Below are 20,712 nucleotides of genomic sequence, written 5' to 3' on the forward strand. Positions count from 1 at the left end.
GTGGCGGGGGGGGGAGAAAAATCGTTCATTGAAATTAATCAGTTTGTCAAAGTTCTTGCCAGTGACATTTCAAAGATCCTGGCTCATACTGCCAGAGAAAGAGAGCAAAAGCTATCCCAGACTGTGCAGCAGTTGGGGTAACTCAGGTGCTCACCCAGAATGGAGAAGTCCTGTCCCCCGTGTCCCTTCTGTCCTTCCCTGAATGTGCTGGCGCACTCCCAGCTCCTGCCGCGATGCTCAGCACATGAAGCCCTACTGCCGCTTTTGTTCTCCTCCATTAAAGCCCAGCTGGAGCCAGGTGCCAGGGGTTTGGCCTTTAGAGTATTCAGTAACACCAGCCACTTTGCATTCACCTCATATGAGCCAACAGTATTTTTAGTCCTCAGCTGAATGATGGCAAGCTGGGAAGCTCTCCTGGCTAATAGTCTCACATGCTGCATTGGCCATACACCCAATGACCCTGGCAAACCCCAGGGTAACAGCCTTGGGGGCCGTTGTGCTTTGTCTCGTGTGCCTGCTTTCAGTGCTGCTCAGAAAAGGCCCTGTGGACAAGTCAGGCCGGCATCCAGTGAGACCCCCACGGGCTTTTTGCCTTTTCCTATTTACCCTTCAAGACATGGTGCACTGGAGACTGCAGGGAGTCCATTAGCTGATCAGCTGACCTGCAGATACAAGGAGCTGCTTAATTAGCAGGTCTAAAGGAATATAAAGGGGGTGTATGTCACTCCCAAGAGAGTGACATAAAGGCAACAGCCGCCTGAAAACATTTTTCCTTTCCTATTTAGAGAATTCTTTAAAGACATGGCTTTTTACTGCTAATTAAAAACAGCAGTACAGGTTTGCATTGATCCTTCAGTGCAAGAGCTCACATAATCAAACTCATGGAAATGACAAAAGGCAGGAGCATAAAACCCCAGTGATTTTGTGGGGTTTGTGCTCCTTGTCCTCATCTCCAAGTAATTCCTAATTCTTCTATAAGTGCTTTTTATTCATTCTCAACGCAGGTCACTGCTGCACATGCCCTTTAAGGACAGCACAGACACATATGAATGGACTTTGCTGTGGGATCAGAACCACAGTTTATTGACTCCTAGGCTAGTGACCATCCAGTTAGGCCCCAAAAACAAAGGATGGTGATTAGAGCCATTGTCCTAGGCAAACCACAGAGGCCACTGCATAAGTCCATTCACTATACTTCTAAATGTCACATCTGGTTGCAATCAGCCGTGAAAACAACAAGTTCTTCCTATTGCAAAGTCCCTGAAGTACAGAACAACTCATCCAGATTGGACCAGATCCATACAACTTTGTGATGTGCCATCACCTGAGTTTCTGCCTCTCTGGAACATTCCTGTCCTTGCTCAGCTCAGTACGGGTCTAACAGTCACAGCGGTTTCCCCACTGCACTGCTCAGTATTTCTTACTGCCCAAATTTAGGCTGACAGAGGCCTTAGCTGTGGAACCTAAGGACTGGGGATTTTGTTTTTAAACTCTCAAGAACATGCACAAGGCAGGAGAGAGTCAGAGTCTATTTCAGGAAGGTGTTTGTGGCAGTCGGGCTAAAATTAGACCATTTGTTCCTAAAAAGACTGTGTAGAACGACAGGGATTTGGCAAGAGGCTCTTCAGTTGGGAATGTGACACAGGAAGCGCCTACCGGGCTGTTGGCAGTGATGTCACCTGGCTGCCCAACGGCGCTGCGCGGCGGGGTCCTGGGAAGCTCCGAGAGCGAGCACTGGAACTTGTTCAAGCCACTCTGTATCTGCAGGCGGCTGAGTGCAGAGCAGGGCGCGAGGCAGAAGTGTCGACAGGCTCCACCGCTCAACGCTCCCAGATAAGGGAATCTGTAGCCATGACAGACAGCTGTTATTCTTGCACTATTTGTGATGGGCTCTTCAGGGAAGTATCAGTCCCCTTTTCCTGTCATGCCCCCCTCCTCTTGCTGCTCCAGGAATTCCTCCCTTCTGAACTTTCTGCCTTCCACACGTGGCTCACCAACACTTGTGCTTCGCAGCCTCAAGTTGGCAGGATCGTTAGGGAACAAATCAGCGGGCACGGGGCCTAGAAGCTCAGCCTGGAGGGACAGGACATTTTGTTGTCTCAATGAAGGTACTTGCTTTGAAGCTAAGTTAAGGGGTACCAAATCAAGCTCTCAGACCTGTATAAGTGGAGATCTGTTTTGAGGTTTAAAGTACAGTAGTATAATGATTAGGGATGTGCAAAAAATAGCTCTGGAAAGCCACGCAGTGTTACAGTTAGGAGGTATAGAAGTTTTAAATGCAGCCTCTCTCCTCCAGTAGAAGCTTTCCGGTCACCAGGTAATTACTGAGTATCTGCAAAGGCTCTCACTCATTCTTGCCACAGATGCACAGACAACAACCTAGTTTCATCATATCCACGTGAGACAGGGGAGCATCACACACGCTTCGTGCAGGGGGAAAAATACAGAGACGAACAGTTGCTCAGACTGCAGACAAGATCATGAAAGCAACGCACATTTCCACTTCGCAAAGCAATGCTTTGATCACTGGTCAATCCTGTGTCCCATACAATTACAGAATAAAAGACCCCAAAGAGCTAAGTCTTAGCTAAATCATCTTCCTCTCAATGCACAACACAAGGAAACAAGGAGAGAGAACTACAGAGAGAAATGTGCTCTAGCGATTTGGAGAGCAGATTATTTACAAAATGAGCAGCAAGACAGCACCAGTCTCTGCGAGTGAGGTCTGTTTGGACATTAGTGAAGGCCTCTTTTGCTGTGGACAAAATGAGACCGACATGACCAAGCCCGAACGTTTGTCTTGGCTCTGACTTCAGTGATAAGACCCGTGGCTGTTGCAACCTTGGACCAAAACAAGCCCTCAGCTTTGTAACCCACTGAGCAAGACCTCAGAGGTAATTTACCTTACAAAGCTCTTCTTTAAAAAAAAAATAAGAGACCAATCCCCTTCTGGTTTACATCTGTTCAAAAATAGTTGAAACTATTCAGTTTATGTACCAGTACTTAAAATGATTTCTTTTTGCAAAAAACATTAATTTTTTTCTAGAAAATGTAGTTTGCTGCTTTTCTTCTATTACCACCTTCCTTCCCTTCCACTCCCCCCAAAACAGCCATAGCCATTAATATACATGTGTGGAGGGAATTACTGTTCTAGCTGTGGTGAGAGATTGGGACCCAGAATTCATTTTACGCTTCCTAGAGTCAAAGAAGGGTCAGATTTGGAGCAGACTAGCTGTTCAGGCCCATATCCCCTTTACTCCTCACTGTCTAAGTGCAGCTCTGATTTATCAGCATGTCATCTAGTGGATTTGCACCCTAGTTCACCTCTATGTCCCACAAGCCATCTCTCGGCACTAAAATATCACCATGTGCTAAAGTGTCAAAGATCTCCTGGTCCTATTACACTTGTCAAGTGCATCTGACCTATCTAGGCTAAAGAGCATTGCTGTATCATATCCCTTCTCTCCTCCATTCATTCTTCCCATGGCCAATATTTTAGGCCTTCTTGGTCATTTCCTGATCTGCTCTGGCCTGAGATATGATGTCATGGCTCACAACGGTCTTCACACTTCAACACTAAGCAAAAAAATGTGCCGTTATCCTCAGGGAGGTGACATGGTAAAACAAATCCTCTTGGTCAAACAATGCAGAAGTTATGTGAAGAATCTCCAGTGGGCAAGGGAAGCATTGTCTACCTCCACAGTTTTGTGGCATCTATCAGCTGTGCAAAGAGGAGCCACACTAGCATGTTGGTTTTAAGTAAGAACAGTTAAGGGTTTTCAGCATAGACACCTGTTCACAAAATGGGTTTTTTCAAAGATGGGTTTTGAGTGCTCAAGTGAAGACCCTTTGGAGGGTTCTCCCACATTTCAGAAAGCACCGAAGCACTATTTCCTGTAAAAAGGACTAGTAATGTGTGTGGCTGTATTCCCACCCTACCTGTCCATTACTGCTTTGCTTTCCCATCCAGCCTTCAAAGCAGAGCAGACAGAGATGATTCTTGGGGGGGGAAATGAGCAGATACACGGAAGAAATTGCTCCCAGATCAGGACGTGCAGACAGACATGGATCAAACATGCTCTCGGACCTCCTGCTCACTGCAATGGGACACAGCAATGTAACCAGGGTGTTAAAGTTCAGGCTTAAAGGTGGCATCTCAGGCCCCCTTTGAACAGGTCATGGAGCTAAATCACTGACAGGGAAGTGAGTTCAACATTTCCTACAGCCCATCAGGCACACACAGACATACTGCACAACCCCTCCATGTGCAGGTGCTACTCAAGCCTGACTGCTCTACCGACTGCTAGCAAGCGTCTGTAAAAATGCTATTTGCTGACTCGCACACATAAAACTGTCTGTGCACACATGGAGCCGTAAGTGTTTTCTTGGGTTTTTTTTTTTGTTTGTTTGTGCAAATGGCCAAAACCTTCCCTCCATCAATACATAATTTATGAGAGTAAAGAGTTTAGCTCCATATAGGCTGAAAATCCTTCAAGGTCAGGACTGAAACACCCAGAGGGACAGAGAACTGAAGCTGTATCCGCGCAGCTGATCAACAGCGAGCAGTCTCATGGGTTCTCAATCTGGTTGACAGTTATATTAACTTAAGTAGTAACTTTAACTCTCCGATCACATCATGAGTAGAGGACGTCTTCAGCTTGGTGACAAAATCCCATTCATTTCCCTGTCCACATAAGCCTGTTGTAAGGGCAAGTTGTATCATACCCACACTTCCACGAAGCACTTTTTTGTGACCTGAAGCTGACACCACATGTGTAGGAGGAAACCTCTGAACTCTGTATTTTCCTCATCCTGAAGCTAGGTTTAAGCTCTGGTTTTGCAGTGATTAAACTATTTTGGTTAGAGGAGTGATTCTTCTACCCACTGCCACAGCCCCACGGGTTTCAGCTTTCTAGCAGCATTCAGTTGCTTAACACAACTGTCTTTTGTCTCTGTAAATTAGTTAAATTAAATTCTCCAATTCCAGAGTAACTCTGTCCAGCCCATAGCCACTAAACATTTGACTCAAAATTCACTTTTACAGAGACAGAGGGACTGTAAGTAATTGGAGTGAACTCATGTATTTCCTCAGCACCCACAGGCAGATTTAAGTGCCTTCCCCCAATCTCTGTCATTTCACACAGCACATTTGGTGTTTGCGTTCACACGAGGAAGCAGCCCCACTACTGTACATCCCCTAACCCACACCGCAAGCCCTAACTTATAGCTTGTCTACCCATTTCTCCTTTGTCTAGACTGCAATGGCGAGACAGGGCATCCCAAAGGGAAGTGGCTGAGTCCAAAGGAAGTTCAGGGTGACAATCCTCGGTGACAAATCTATTCTAACCCACAGTATTTCCTCTAGCCACCTCAATGTCACCACAAGGGCACATGGAGCAATTCAGCCCCTGGGGACTCTGCAGAGGAAGGCACAGGGCCTGATACCCCTGTGCTGAGGCTTTGTAGCAAGTGACTAGTGGGAAAGGCAGGACCATGGGGTGCCTAATGTGACAGGGGAGGTGTGAATGTGGCGCTGACAGTGGAGTTTATCTCAAGCATGAACACAGGCTCCAGCCCTGTAGCCTGAGCACCTTATCATAGCCTTAGAAGTGTTACTTTTTGAAACGCTACTCGCCCATCTCGCTGTGCTGACAAGCAACAGCTAAAATATCCTGCCCCTCTGGACCACGGCCATGCCATCCTCCACCACAAAAGGATGTAGCTATTTCCAGAAGCTTGGCAAACACAGTGATTATTTTCTGGGAAAACAAAGAAGGGTTGTCAAATCAAGAACAGTGGGTGATAAGACTCACCATAGCTACTTACTAAGAAAGCGCAGCTTAGCTAAGCTCTGGATGAGGCTGCATTCCTCCCACTGCAGCTCACCAACCCGAGGTAGGAAGGAGCTCTTCCTGCTCACACATAGCCTAATGTGCATCCACTGCAGACTCCCAGGACAGTCTCCCTGTCACAACCAACCGCTTCCCACACTGTGACATGAAGGATTTGCCTTCTAATCCTAGTGAGCAAGCATGGGCACATGCAAGTATCCAGTTGTGCCTGAACTGATGAGAAGCATTGATGAAGAAGACTATGACTGAAAGCAAGAGAAAGAATAATACACACGTGAATTCTCTGCCAAACGAAAATTGGGACAGTTTACCTCCCTGTTCTCAAAAAGCAGGGACCTAGGTACACAGTTCTCTAGTCAAGGAAAGTCCATGGGTCTGAGATGTGTTAAAACCAGTGGACAATTGGAATCCTGCTGTGGGAATACAAAACTGAGGTTATGCACAGCACCACTCTCTCACAGGCTGAAGAAAATCTACAGTGCTTAGTGGAGGATAGGCTTTATGTAATGGCTACATTTTTAGTTAGTCAAGTTATTCTTAGGTTCATCACCAGTCTGTTAGGGGAGAGAGGGGGGAAGTAAACAACCACAGCAACTTCTAGGACAGGTGCCATCTCATTCCTGTAGCTGTTTAGCCATTTCTAGAAGTAGCTGCTTCTTCTGCACGCTCTATACTGACAAATGGCACGCAGCAATAAATAGCACAATGGGATAGTGTGACCGCTTGGCTAACAAACCTTCTGGATCAATGGGCACTGTTGACACGGCTCCAAGCTATTCCAGGATGCAGTAGGTTGCAAAGAAAAACCTGGCAAATGTTACCCCAGACAAAATGCTGAAGAGATGTCCTCCCCACACCCATCTCTTCTTACAGAAACTTACATTCTGCAAAATCCATCATGAGTCCAAATCGACACATCTAGTGGTGGATCTAAACTTAGCCACCCACCAGAACATCTGACACTGCTGTACACACAAACTTTTATATATCATACACACCCATTCATATATCACACACATACCATGTGCCCTCCCAAGACATAACCACTCGCACATCCTCACATGGCTACTAGAGTCTAAAGCCTGCAAAAGAGCCACTCAGCCCCTTCTGGTACTGTACATATCATGTTCCTGGATGAAAGACTGAAGTGGTCATTTTACCAAAACCTGTCCCAGTGTCTGATCTGTTTTCATTTTTTTTTAAGCAGAATTGTTCTAACCGAACTCGGACGCATATTCTCTATTCACCAGAAGAGGTCACCACACACCTGGTTAACGACAAAGGCAGCCAACCCGAAGAGGCTAGGTGGAATCTCGCAGGAATGACCACCTAGTTTTGCTCGCAAAATCTCTCTCAGCTCAAAACAACCGGGGATATGTAGTCTCCATGCTGCCCAGGAATGGTTCTCTTTCTTCCTCCTGCCAGAGGTTATGAACTGCAGAGTAATGCAACAGTCTTTCTGCTTTCAGTTGTTAATTAGCTGCATGCTTCACTATACAATTAATTTTACGAACTGAGGCCTGACCTAGCTCCCACTGAAAGTCCAATCTTCCTATAGTAAGGCAATAATATGTAGCCCAATCAGACCTCAGTTCAAATACCAAAGGTATGTAATACAACACAGAGAAAGAAAGACTTGGATTCTAAACAGTTTAGCGCATGATCAGCCTAAGAATTTCTGAGGACCAACTTAAAAAGCAGGGGCGGGGGAAAGACTGGCTACCACAGGACTAAAAAGACCTACATGGTTTAAAACCAGGCACAGCTAATCCATGTTTTCAGTCGCACTGTGAATACCTACAACTTGCCTGCGTAGACATTCCCACCTTTCCAAAACAACTGGACAGCAAGATGCTGCTCTTGCTTGAGATAAAGCTTAGCCAAAAATATAGTTTTAGGTGAGGTTTTATGGAACATGAGCACTTCTTTAAGCTTCTGCCTCTCACCAGGCACCAACCAGCAGTCTTGTGCCATTGCTCTGAACACCTCAGCTTGTTTTCTATTTGTTTCGGGATCCATTTTACTAGTGTCTCAAAAAATCCTGAATTTTATTTCAGCTGATCCTACAGTGTTTGCCTAGCCTTCATACCCTGCTTACTTCTCACATTTGTCTCATACAAAACCCCTTCTTTCTTCCCATCATCCTACCATGATTAATCTGAGACTCTTCTCCAGCACCACAGCCTGTAAAAGCTGTCTGTGTTTTTCACACCAGCTCTCCAGCAGTTTTCACATTTCACCTGCTCTACGACTATTATTTGCATCTATAACTTGATCCATTCCCTCTCCACTTTTTCCTTTGAGAGCTGAGGATACCATTGCTGAAGAGTGCTGAACCACGGACAGTGGGAGTCTGTGTGCTTAAAGTACCTTAGGAAAAGCAGCTTGCCTCTAGACGTCAAAAGAATTTGCAGCAAAATTGTTATAAACATCAGCAAGACTAGCACAGAGCAAAGTCGGGGATCTTTAGCACCAAACCACACAGCAGGACCGCTGAACCTAAAAATGCCCTCAGGCATGAAGAAAAAGCTCCTTTGGGAGATGAATCGTTGAAAAGGGGGCCAGGAGCAGCCAGCAATGAATCAGTGGATGTTGTGCTTCTCTCCCTAATGCCATCCAAGTGCCAGCACAGGGGGATAATGAGAGAAATCAGACTGATCTCAGCTGCCACAGGCCAGATACAGAAGTCCCATGTGGCTTCTTTGTTTCCATCCCTGCTGCGGCAGAGATCAGAATTGGGCCCAACTCCTTTCCCAGCAAGCAGCAGTGAGCCACAGAGCATACCGAGACAGCCATTTGACTGGCACTGAGCACAATCTCCAGCTATTTCATCCCCTCCCTCACTGCTGCTTCCCCGCTGGGCTTCATTAGCATCAGCAGAATGTGATAAATGTGCCTGACAAACCTAATATTAAAGTTTTACCATCAGAACCCAATACTGCAAAACCACCTACAACCTGCTACTAAATGCCAGCCTGCTGCTTTCCTTGTCCTCTGGTGGCCCAGGCCCCTTCTGTCCCAAAGGGCTACAGAGGAAAAATATCCCCTCTTCATCCCTATCAAAGAGATCAGTGAGCATTAGTGAGAGCAGAACAGATCAGGCAAAGGCAAAATGCATCCTTAGCACCCCAGAGAAGAGTGACAACAGCCCTGAGTCTACCCTCTTACTGGCTTTCACAGTCCCGCAGAAAGTACTGCTGGGCAGGAAGAGGAGTGCGGAAATGTGTGCGGTGGGATGACCAGCCGAAAAGGAAAGTCCCTTCTGAGTCACCCAGTAGCGAAGGTCTGGTTTACTCCACAGATGGGCTACCACAGACACTAGGAGATCAGAGGTCCTCTGCGTACAGTCCCAGCCACCCCTGGGGTAGGGACCAAACTCTCCTCTGGACTGTACTGGTTCAGACCCAGTGAATACCTTCCAGCCTTACAGCAGGTCAGTGAGCTCAACAGTCCCTGTGCCAATCCCTTCTCTGTAGAGAACTGCTGCTGCAGATGCCCCGGCACTCCCTCCCGCAACAGGGCCTTGCTGTCAGCAAGGGTTATGACCCAAGATGAAGGCAACAACGTGCCAGAAGAGCAAGCAGAGCACCTGCAGCTGGGTAATTACCAGCCAAGCCTGGGCTCATGATGATGCTGTGCACTGAACCCTGCCTCAGCTCAGCCGCTAGACCACTCAGGAGAGGGCGAGGGAGACGGACGACCGAGCGGATGCTTGGATACCACAGCTAAATGTTAATGTCTGGCAATGAGGGGCCCTTGGTGCCAGCTTCCATCAAGGACTTGGCGATCCCACTTTGACGAAAGTGCTGCAGACACGTCACTGTCCTTTCAGCCAGCTGTGGTGAGCCAGGAAATGCTGGCCTGAGCGACTGGGAAGGAGGAGGAGGCCGAAAGGGGTCACTGAGCTAGGGAAGAGGAGGATAATGAGTTACTGCGGCAGTGCTCTAATGGTACCTGTCTAAGCATGCCACACGCTATCAACTTCAGAGCTCGCCTTCCTCACTGCAGCCTGTAGAGATGAGGCAGATACCGTTCCTCTGGGGATGCATGCCCTAACCCTACTCTTCTAATAAGAAATAATATCTCTGCTCTCAGTGAGCTAGCAAACAATTTACTGTTGGAGATGAGCAACACACACCGGCCTGCCTTCTTCCTGATACTTCCTTCCACACTACATGGAGGATTCACCATACGAATGAACACTCAAATCACCTCAGAAATGGGCAAAAAGCCATCTCCTGTCTCCCAAACATTTTCTACTGTCCTAAGGGGTTCCTCCCTTCTTACAAACTGAAGTTTGTTCTGGAAGTATCTATCTTAACTGCACCATCGTAATGGCAATTTTTAAAATTGCCGTGAATATTCAGACACCGAGTTTCAATGCTACTCTGAGCCCTGAGGAGATCCAGAATGTAAAGCAGAGACTTTCACTTGATGGCTTTTTGTTTCTAACTACTTTCCACTGCGCTGTATCTGATTTGAACCCAGCTGTTGACTAGATGGACTGAAGCTGTCCTCATTGTCTAGGTTATGCGGCACTGTGAAACACACTTACACTGAGTGTCATTGTTTTGGGAGACGGAACATCCTTTTGTTCTGCTTATGGACAGCATCCAGCTGCACAGTGTCAGGGTGAGAGGCAATGACACGAGCTGCAACAAGGAAAATTCCAACCAGATATTAGGAAATATTTTTTTTCCTTGAAAAACTTAACTTGACAGGCCACTGAGCAATTTGATCTTCTGGCTCTGCTTTTAGCACAAGATTGTACCACAGACCTCCAAAAGTAATTTCCAACCTTAATTATTCTGATTTTACCAACACAGTCATGGATGAGGACTGTGCTAGTGTATATATTTCCAACAGTTACCGAAAAGACAATTCAGAACTTCCACAAAACAAGTTCAAAGATCTTGAGGTCAAGAAAATTTATCATCCACATATACGCAGACTTGTGACAAGCCAATCAAACCAACAAAACAACCCTAGGAGGTTTTTTGGTTTGGAGAAGAGACAAGCCTGAAACTGTCCTGACCTCCTCTTACTGTTTTGTTACACTGCAAATTACACACCTCAAACCTCTGAAATGATGATTTCATTTTCTAGTAAGATTCAGGTCAAATGCGGTTTTAATCAACATCAACAACAAAGAAATTCCAACAATGTAATAACATCAGACCTCCCTTTCTGTCATAGAGGGATCTTTATAAGCTGTCTCCTTAAAATACCCATTCCTAGAGGCACATAATAATTGTCTTAAACTGAGCTACAGATGAAAAAACACTGAAAATGTTAAACCTGCTGGCACCATAGAATTATTTTTTCCAAGCTTTCAGTACCAACAAGACTCTTAACCTCAAAGATCAGATGACACTGCCAGATGATCCTTCATTTCCATTTACTCTATACAAATGGAGCTTAATGGCCTTTAACGTTCTGCATCACATGTGTGTAAAAATGCAGTGAAAGATCAAGATGTGTTATTGCTTACTCAAGAACATTCCCATTTTTCAGTGGGGCCAAATTTCAAGCCCCTACAAAACACGCAACTTGACAGATTTTATTGCTGCTCTTCCCCAGTGTCCCCAAAACAGAAAAAGGGTGATTTCTTGGTACGGAACTTAGTAAAAAACTCATCGGAACAGATGAGGCATTTGGAGAATCAGTTATCTACACACATCTTCATCAGGGCACCAACACATCTCCCAGGTGCTTTTACAGTAGAGGGAGGTCTGGCCAACAGCAGCGATTCAAATACCCTCAAGATCCTGGCTAAGAACTGATTCAGTTTCTTCTGCTTTTCCTAACACTCAGCAGAATTCATTTTGTTTGAAACTGGCTCTTCAATTCATTCAAAAAAAGAGAGAAAGACTACACCAAACACACATTCTGATCCTGCAGCTTGTTACTGTCCCTGTACACGTTGTGAGAAAGATGTTGGGGCTGTGCTTCCTTTCATACTAATTTCAGATTTAATACAAGTTGTGTATGATAAACTGGGAAAGAACACATAGAGGAAAAGGTTTAATCTGGATCCAGGGGAGAAGAGGAATTTCTTCCTCAACTTAAGCCATGTAGAAGCTTTCTGTGCCTGTTAGCCTGGTTTCAGCCACCCTCCCTGTGACTCAGGCCAGTAACTAACACAACTTGCTGTATTTTTAAGACTTGGATTTCCCTTCTCATAGTTTACTAATGTAAAAGTTTCCCTTTGTCTCATAGTTTACTAATGCCATATTATGACCTTGCTCTTACATAGCACGTTTTATGAGACCCCTGTCCCTCTCATTAGGTACTTCACGGTGACAAAGGAGCCAGGTGAATGTGTAGTGGATATAATGTGCTTCCTGTCTCATTTTATACTTCCCTCACAAATATTTTTCTCTGGATGGAAAGGAACGGTTTAGCAGTCAACCCAAGGAACACTGAGCTAAGCAAACCGACGTACGTAAGTGGCACCAAGACAGCAGGCTGCAAGGACCTTCAGATTCACAGCAACAGAATGATGCTGCATTGCCTAAGTGTAAAACGCTCCATTTATTCGCCATCAGAAAAGAGAACTATTTCCTCCCTCCTCCTCCTGGGAAAACAGATCAGAACCTCAATCCAATCCTTGCACTGGCAGGAACTCAAAAGGTAGACTTGGGAGGGGTTGGAGGAAGATATAAAGGCTGGTAGCTGGAGACACAGAGCAACACTGAACTAGAGAGACTCAAGGGGAGAGGAATCAGAGACACCAAAACATGAAGACGAACCTGAAACTTCTTTTTTGCCCTGGATTCCTTCTGCTGCTTATTGTCAGTCAAAACCAGGCACGGGCCAGGCCCATTTCCAGCTTACAGGTAAGTGACTGGCTGCTCAATAGAACTGAAAGAAACTGATGCTTCTTTAGGACTTAGGCACTTCAGATTAGCTCCATTTCTTCCAACCCCAGCTAAAGCAGTACGAGACACTCAAAGAGATCATGACAGCAGGAACCCTGAGGTGGGTAGACACAGAGTTATTAAATGAAGCGAAACTAATGTAATCGATTACTGGATTTAAATTTCTGATCACATGAGGTATTTGAAAAGAAAATGTTTTTTTCCTGTGGGGACGATTTGGTGATTGCAGATTGAGGGTCATCCTGTGACTGAGTGAAGCAATAAACTTTCAGAGTAAAAGGAATTTTTCTGGAAAAACTCCTATCTAGAGTCACCTGTGTGGTCCTCCCTGAAGCCCTTGGTTTAAGCTAAGAGAAGAATTAATGAGTTGTACTAGCACGATCTCCTCCTCAGCCCAGTAGTGCAGTGTCCTGGTTTGAACGACACACAACTAGTTTCTCTTCTAATGTTTGGGAAAACTGCACTTTTAGAAGACCCTGGTGTCTCAAACTGTGAAAATATTTACTGTATAGCTAGCTATAGTGTGCGGGTTTCAAGGTCTCAGTGGTTTTGAGTTAGGCAGGTGCAGGGATGAGGAGGAACGAGACCCAGGCACTTGACCCAAGCTGGCCAACAGGATTATTTCATACCATGAACATCACATTCAACACAGATTAGGAAGCTTTCTGCGAAGTTTTTCTCTCCTATTATGGCTGCGATCCTGAGAACTTCTTGCCCCGGTGCCAGACCCCTGAGCTCTTCCTCCCAAAGCCGTAGCACTCTCAGTGTCCGACATTTGCTGTCCACTGCTGGGAGTGCACAGCTTCCTACTGACAGAACAGGCTGAGTATAATCCTTGTATATTTTATGTTGGTATTGGGATCAATATTGTTTCTTTAGTGTTATTAACATTAATTATCTAGTCTCGTTCTATTCAGTCTGTTTACATTACAGCCCCTGGGTTTCCTTGTTTTTTCCCGTAGTCCCTTTCCCAGGTGGGGAGGGGTCATTGGGTGACAGAATAATTGTCTAAACAACAATAAAATGTTGTGAATTTCTCAAACCATAACATGCAGTAATGCAGTCCCTGCTTGCAAGCTGCAGAGGCAGAACATGAGAAAAAAAGAGAGTGTGTGTGTATTTGTGTGCACAGGAATTCCAAGTCATTAGGAAAACACATTCCAGCTACCTAACTAGGGATCTGATATTCCCAAATACAAAGTAGCCTCTCAATCTGTAAAGAAATATATAATCCTTCTAGCACCACTTTCAGCATGTCTCCTGTCATTGCATTGCTTCTCTTATTATTCCAAGGTATCAACCATTTTTTCTTGTTCCTTATTCACTCTTGACCAAGCCTCTTTTGCCATCTTTCACAATTTAGCCCATACTCCAGATCCCCAGCTCCAGGAAAGACTTAACTGACAGTTTGTCAGCTCAGAACTACAGAATACGGTAACAGCATAGAGCCTTAGAGCATTTTGAGAGAGCATACAGTGTTAGCTCAGAGCAGCTTGGTGATCCAGAAGAAACTAAAGATACCCATCATCAGCTTCAGAAATCACTTCAAGTACTTTCATCCTCAGATAAACGTTCAAAATAAGTTTCTCCAAACTTAGCACTGAGCATGGCTTATATGAAAATAATGACCGAGTTCCCAGAACCCCTCCTTTTTCTCCCCTCTTCCCTCTCCACCTTTCCCTTTTTTCAGAGTCTGTCCAAACTATTCGATGAGGATCTGGAGCATCCCCTGGTCTCAGAAGAGGGGGACCGTGAGCAAGATGACACGATCCCAACAGGTGCCTTTGATCAGCAAGACGCTGAATTCCAGTGGACCCGAAACACCCGGGACCAGCCTGACAGCATGTCCACGGGTGACAGTGCTCTCCTGAGGTTCTTCAGTGATCTCCTAAGTTTACCCCATAGATACCAAGGCAGAAGCAAAAAGGGCCTCTCCAGAGGCTGTTTTGGTGTCAAGCTGGACAGAATCGGGTCCCTGAGTGGACTGGGATGCTAACTGCTTACCATGGTAAGAGAAAGCCAGAGTTTGTGTGTTCGTGTATAATTTGCATCAGTATGCAGAAGAGCACATTTAATTCAGCTTTAAGGAAATAGCGCCTTAAAGTAACTTTTATCCTCCTATTGCAAACACAGTTTACTAATTTTACCCTCCTCAGAATTCACTGTCATCAGTTGTATACTTAAAACCCGTGAATGCCACATCTCTGCTTTACCTGCTTTCACTCCTTTCTCCAAGTCAGCTGTATGCATTTCATCTTGCCACAGAAGCCAGATCAGAGAGGTTTTCACCAGCTCCCCAGGGATGCTTGTGTCAATCCAAAGAAACTCTGAGCAGAACAGTGGAGCTGAACCTGGCCCTAGAACAGTAAGAAATCAGTTAATTTCCATGTGTGAAATTCTGTCCACTTCTCTTTCTTTTACTTATTCCTCTGCTTTCTTGACAGGACTGACGTTGAGGTTTCAAAGGACCTGTTGCCTTTCAGTGAGATATCCAGCCCTTATTCACATTGGCTCCACATGTTGTACTCAAAATTGCACCCCACCTGTCCCTTGAATTACTCAGTCAATGGAATAGGCCATTGCTGTACTGCCTATTTGTATCAGAGTAATAATTTGTGAACATCTATCTGAAATGTAATTACAAAAGTACTGCTTGTGTACTAAATGTATAAATAAACAAGTCTCATTATGTCATAGATAATAAACTGTTTTCCATAATTTGGTGAATTTCCTTCAAGCCTTAGCTGTGATTCTTTCATGTATCATTCCTGAATCCACTGGAATTCAGAGGCATTTCAGAGGGCTGCTTTCTGGTAAAAAGGACTTTTTAGCTGCTTTTAAAAAAAATGGATACATAATCAAGCAAGCCCTTCTTATTACCAAAAGAACGTTTCTGGGGTTAAGATATTACTATCTAAACATAAGTGTAACAGGAACAAGACTGACATAGCCATCTTCACAAAAGTAATGAGAAACCAGGACACAAAGCCCCAAGTCTTTGACCACCACAATTTGAACTAAAAGCGTAGCTGTCTTAGCTGACATCAGTAGAAAGCTGTTACTCTGCACTTGGATTTGCCACTGAGAGAGGAAAACAATTCTTTCTTACTAGTATATCTTATGTTGCCAAAAAAAAATGCTACCTCTCTTCTTTGCAGAAAGTTAAAGAGCACCTACTGTTCCACAGGCAGGTCCAGATAGTGAAAAGCATTTTTCCAACAAAAAAGGAAAGTCAAGATTGTACAAAAAAAATGCATCTGACCAGTTCCATTTCTTAAGCAAGCCAAGTATTCACTGCATCTAACTATGACCAAATCAAAGAACAGCTACTTGGCAAACATCCTGCGTCAAATGAATTCTGTCTGAAGGCTGGTTTGCCAAGACCATGACTCTGCTGTCCCAACGTTGATGAGAGCTGAACGCTGCAAGCAGCTCCACGGAAGTCCGTAAGGCTGTTCAGACAAATGTCTACACTGACAGTCACAAATGACAGCACAGCTGTTCACTTCCAGCCTTTTGCTTGGAGCAGACAGATAGGCTACACAGTTGTACTCCTCCCATTTTCTTGCCCACAAGACAGGAAGAAAATATTCCTGGAAGAAAATATTCTGGTAATAAACCTATTCCTAACAGGATCCCTGGATATAAACTGCAACACAGAGCACAAACATCTATGCAAAGCAAGTTCATCAGCAACCCTCCAGCTGCATGTGCTCTGAATCTCTGGCAGTTCAGCTCTCATTACGAAAGCGTGTTCGCACAGAGCAGCTAGAGACCAAGTTTCTGGGTCTGCCTCAATCACTTAAACTCTGTGATTTGGTTCTGCTCCTTCTAACCACAATTCCCATAGAACGAAGGTGACCCAGGACCTGTTGCAGAGCTATTCAGAGGCAAACTAGAGAAAGCTTTGTTCTTTTCTCATGCTATTTTCAATATATGGCTTCCACCCTAAAGCCACAGATTTGGTCTGGGAAGGACAGCAGTACAACAAGCTCCTAAACATATGTTTAAACACTTAAGAGCTATCTGAGATCAGAAAGCACACAATGATTTGTTAATGGAGATACTCTCCCCTTGCATAAGCTACCAACAGCTTCTCTCTCTATTTTCTTGCAGTCTTTTACCCTTTCAATATTTCTTGCACGTTTAGAAATTACCATTAATTCTACCTGTCTATGGCTATTCCATCATCCAGAACCTTTCTCTCCTCAGACCAGTAGCTCCAAGGCTATCAACACAAATCCCAAGCAGAAAATTCAACAACATATCCCAAAGGCTTCTCTAGTTAACAGCCTTTATTAGGTCTTACACTGTTTGATACTTACTTTGTTTAAGTTCACTTTGATACAAAACAACAGTGAAAATGCCCTAAACAAACATTCGCTGGTAAGGAATGGTCTCATCACTTACACAGGCAGCCCTGAGTACAAGCTCTCAAACAACGGAATAGTCCATGTAATGAATTTATTATATCCTGTGTTGCCTTTCCTAAGAAGAACAACAAGAAAATGAAGCATTTCACCAGTCAGATGAAGAATTAAAGTGGGGAACGGAGGATGAAAGAGTAAATCAGTTTTCAGCATAATTCACATATCACTACACACGTCACACATGTCTTAAAACTAACGCTGCAGCCTGATCAGTACAAACAGCTTTTCTAGACAGAGCCCCATAGACTGCGCAGTAATTCATGGGTGAATTCTCCCAGAAGTTTTAAGTTGTGTTGGGCCATACAGATAACACTCTCTCTTGCTGTAGCTTCTGTTATACAAAGACATCTGCCCTGCACAAACATGACCAAAGGGATTTCTGATTCATTGTTCTGACTTAACACAACTCCATACAGTTACAAAGAGGTTTTCATTCCTTCCCCCCCCCAATACACAGCAATTTACTTACACTAAGAAGAAGCAAACATGTTTACTTGTGGGAACCTGACAGGAAGCATTCAGCTTTCTTAAATAGAGTCCCTCTTCAGGGATGCTATAGCCCTGCACCTGGCCCAGGGGCAACCTATATGGTGGAAAGGTTAATCCACACAGCCCACAGGTGTCAAACAATGAAGAGCAAGTATCTTGTGATTGGTGTTAATGTGAAGGTTACAGCCTCCTGCCTAGTAGTCCTGGGTCTGATAGCTTGCTCTCAGTAATCCTAGGAACAGGCACATTCTCACAGGCATAAAAGCTTCCTGATGTTGAAATTTCAACACTGAATAACACTGAAAATCTAATGAAGGGTAAGTGGTACTGGAGTTGGTTTCCTGAACATCCTCATCCTGTTTTCAAACTCAGCTACACTAACATCAACTGTGGGTCATTGAAATTATTTGCAGATAAATAAACGGAGGTCAGAGGAGGTTGAAGACTGAGCTATCAGCACTTGTGAACAGAATCCTACAGAAGATGAATAAGAAACAGATAAGAGCTCCAACTCCACAGAGGCTGAGCTGGTAGCATGCCATCCCATCACCTGGCATTTTGTGTGAACATTTTAAAAAGCCACTTTTCAGAAAGCAAGGACAATTTATTTCACATAAAAGGCTCCATAATTAGATCCCTGGGACTGAAGCCAGGTGTGCTTGTACTTTAGGTGATTTGTTGAGCTCTATTAGCATTTAAATAATCAAAGCTAACCTTTGAAGTTAGCATGCCAGTCAGATGGGGGAAGCTCATCTCTAGCTGTGTCATTTCCATCTCCACCAAGCAGCATTGCATGAATTTACAGGCTAGGATTACAGAAGTTGCTGAGGAAAGCCTGCAATAAAACTACTCCTACATAGAAGGGAACATACAGGTACCTTTTTCAAATCTATCTGCTTTTGGGGTACCTGTTTATAGGTGATGTTAGGCAGCAAGCAAGATTTGGTCTGATCCAAGACTCAAGTCTGCCTAGTTAGAGGGCTAAGTTGTATTTATTTCCCGTGGTCACCACACAGATCCTACAAACTCTCTCTGCTTTATCCCTTTCCACTCCTGTCTTTACTACACACAAAATTGAGGCTGATGCTCACTTTAGCTATCTTGCTGTTATTCTCTATCAACATAACACTCCCACCTGATGTGAGCTTCCTTCATTCATGTACCATACTTTCAAGACACGCACCTTATTCCTCTGCCAGGTTCTTCTTTGCTGTGATGCTTTAAACAAAAGCACTTGCCAACTGTTAAGACTGCTGGATGCAGAAATCGTTGTCCCACACCAGCTCATATTGCTAGTTTGCTTCCAATCTAAGATAAATTATGTCAGCTGTAGATAGATTTGTGGAACAGAAAGACAAGAAAATGGGGGAAGGAAATGTAGAAACATCATGTGTGTTGCTTGTTCATACAGCACCTAGCAATAGTAAGACCAAAACATCTTGGTTCAAAACCCTCTGGACTCAGAGGAAAGGCTTTCTTTGGCTTTGCTGAGCTTTAGGACAGTCTCTGAATTGAAGGCCCAAGCAGAAATCACTGCATATCAAGTGAAATCACAGAAATGTATGAGTGTACAGGCTAAGCAAATGAGGAGGGCAGAAGGCAGAGACTCAGTGTAACTGCTTTATTATTACCCAGGCGGTGACTGAAAGGACCCTGTATGCTGCTCTACCCACAGGATATCATGGGTTCTGCCTTTTGTTCTGTAAGGATCTAACAGGGTCACCTTGATTTGCACTCCGGAACCAGTGGATATTGTACTCATTTATAGTTGAAATTTGCCACTCACACAGGAAAGATGCCAAAAGTTTTACTGAAAGTTAATAAGAAACTGCTGCAAAGCTCTGAGGCAAAATACAAGAAAGTCTGATACAAACAGGCTGCCTGTTACAGTCACCAAAGTGATAATTCAGACACTTTTATCTGTGGAGCCCAAATCCAAAGATCTACAAAACTTCTTTCTTTGAGCAAGGCGCCTGGGCTTTCTGGAAAGAACATTTGTTCCATAGGAATTTCTCACTCCAACCCAAGCTGTGGGGGACAGAACACACCATCCTTTATGGGAAAGATGGTAGGATATGAAGAGAGGGTGGTGACTGATTCACTGCTGAAGCCAAGGCATGGCTGGAGAGCAAGTAAAGTTTATAGCAAAGTGGTCAGCTATACCATCACTCACAGCAGACTTAGGCCACTAAATGTTAGTGCCTCTTAGCTATAGAGGGAAGGGTCTGCCAACAATGCCAGAGGAAGGCAAGAACAATCATCACGAACCTGCAAGTAAGGAAAATCTCCTAAACCCAAATCTCAGGACATGGTCTATTCACATAGCACAAAAATATGCATACAGAGAAGAAAAATCTGTTGAGAGCTTGGGAGCTGCTGCAGACAGAGGAAAATTTCCAATTGCCCCGACTTGTCTCCCTTATGGAGGAGAAATGATCCATCCCTCATCCCCTTGGAGGGGCAATCAACCCCCTGCTTGGGCCAGCTCACAGCTCCTGCGTGCCGGCAGATGTGAGGCAGAGCAAACAGGCAGAAAGTGCAAGGTCCTTTCACTGCATCTACTCCCTAACAGTGATGGAGAGTGGAGGGGGAGGAAATCACTGGGAAAATGAGTGCTGCCAGGAGGGGAGGAGATGACTCGGGGCAGTTCTCTCCCTCTGGAGGATTTGCTGCACTCAGGGGACCCCCCCTCTCCTGGAGGGTCACCTGTGGGGCCAGTTGTAACCAGTTCCCTTATCGAAGCTGCAGGGCAGAGTGTGGCACTCCGGCTCCTGCGGGGATCTGGAAGGGGGCAGCTGAGCTCCCTCCGGGCAGAAAGTGAGGATATAAGGAGAGGCATCCATGGGCAAAGCAGCTACACGGTTCCGAGCTGGGATAGGATAGGATTAGAATTAGGATAGGATTAGAATTAGGATAGGATAGGATAGGATAGGATAGGATAGGATAGGATAGGATAGGATAGGATAGGATAGGATAGGATAGGATAGGATAGGATAGGATAGGATAGGATAGGATAGGATAGGATAGGATAGGATAGGATAGGATAGGATAGGATAGGAT

The 20,712-nt window shown here is 44.7% G+C and overlaps 2 protein-coding genes across 2 annotated transcripts in view; both read left to right on the top strand.

Moving 5' to 3' along the window:
- LOC104290525 overlaps positions 1–2,064 on the top strand; it is an 18,659-nt gene extending 16,595 nt beyond the window's left edge. The window contains exon 15 of the mRNA XM_009889637.1: positions 1,589–2,064. Coding sequence (XP_009887939.1) covers positions 1,589–2,064 — 476 coding nt within the window. The remainder of the gene's footprint in view (positions 1–1,588) is intronic.
- A 10,528-nt stretch (positions 2,065–12,592) lies between these two features.
- Positions 12,593–14,729, top strand: NPPC (natriuretic peptide C). The gene is made up of 2 exons (XM_009889638.1): positions 12,593–12,691; positions 14,424–14,729. Exons 1-2 carry the CDS (start codon positions 12,593–12,595, stop codon positions 14,727–14,729), a joined length of 405 nt encoding a protein of 134 aa, XP_009887940.1.
- Positions 14,730–20,712: the final 5,983 nt, after the last annotated feature.

Source organism: Charadrius vociferus, unplaced genomic scaffold (genome assembly GCF_000708025.1).
Source record: "Charadrius vociferus isolate BGI_N301 unplaced genomic scaffold, ASM70802v2 scaffold477, whole genome shotgun sequence".
NCBI classification, from domain to species: domain Eukaryota; kingdom Metazoa; phylum Chordata; class Aves; order Charadriiformes; family Charadriidae; genus Charadrius; species Charadrius vociferus.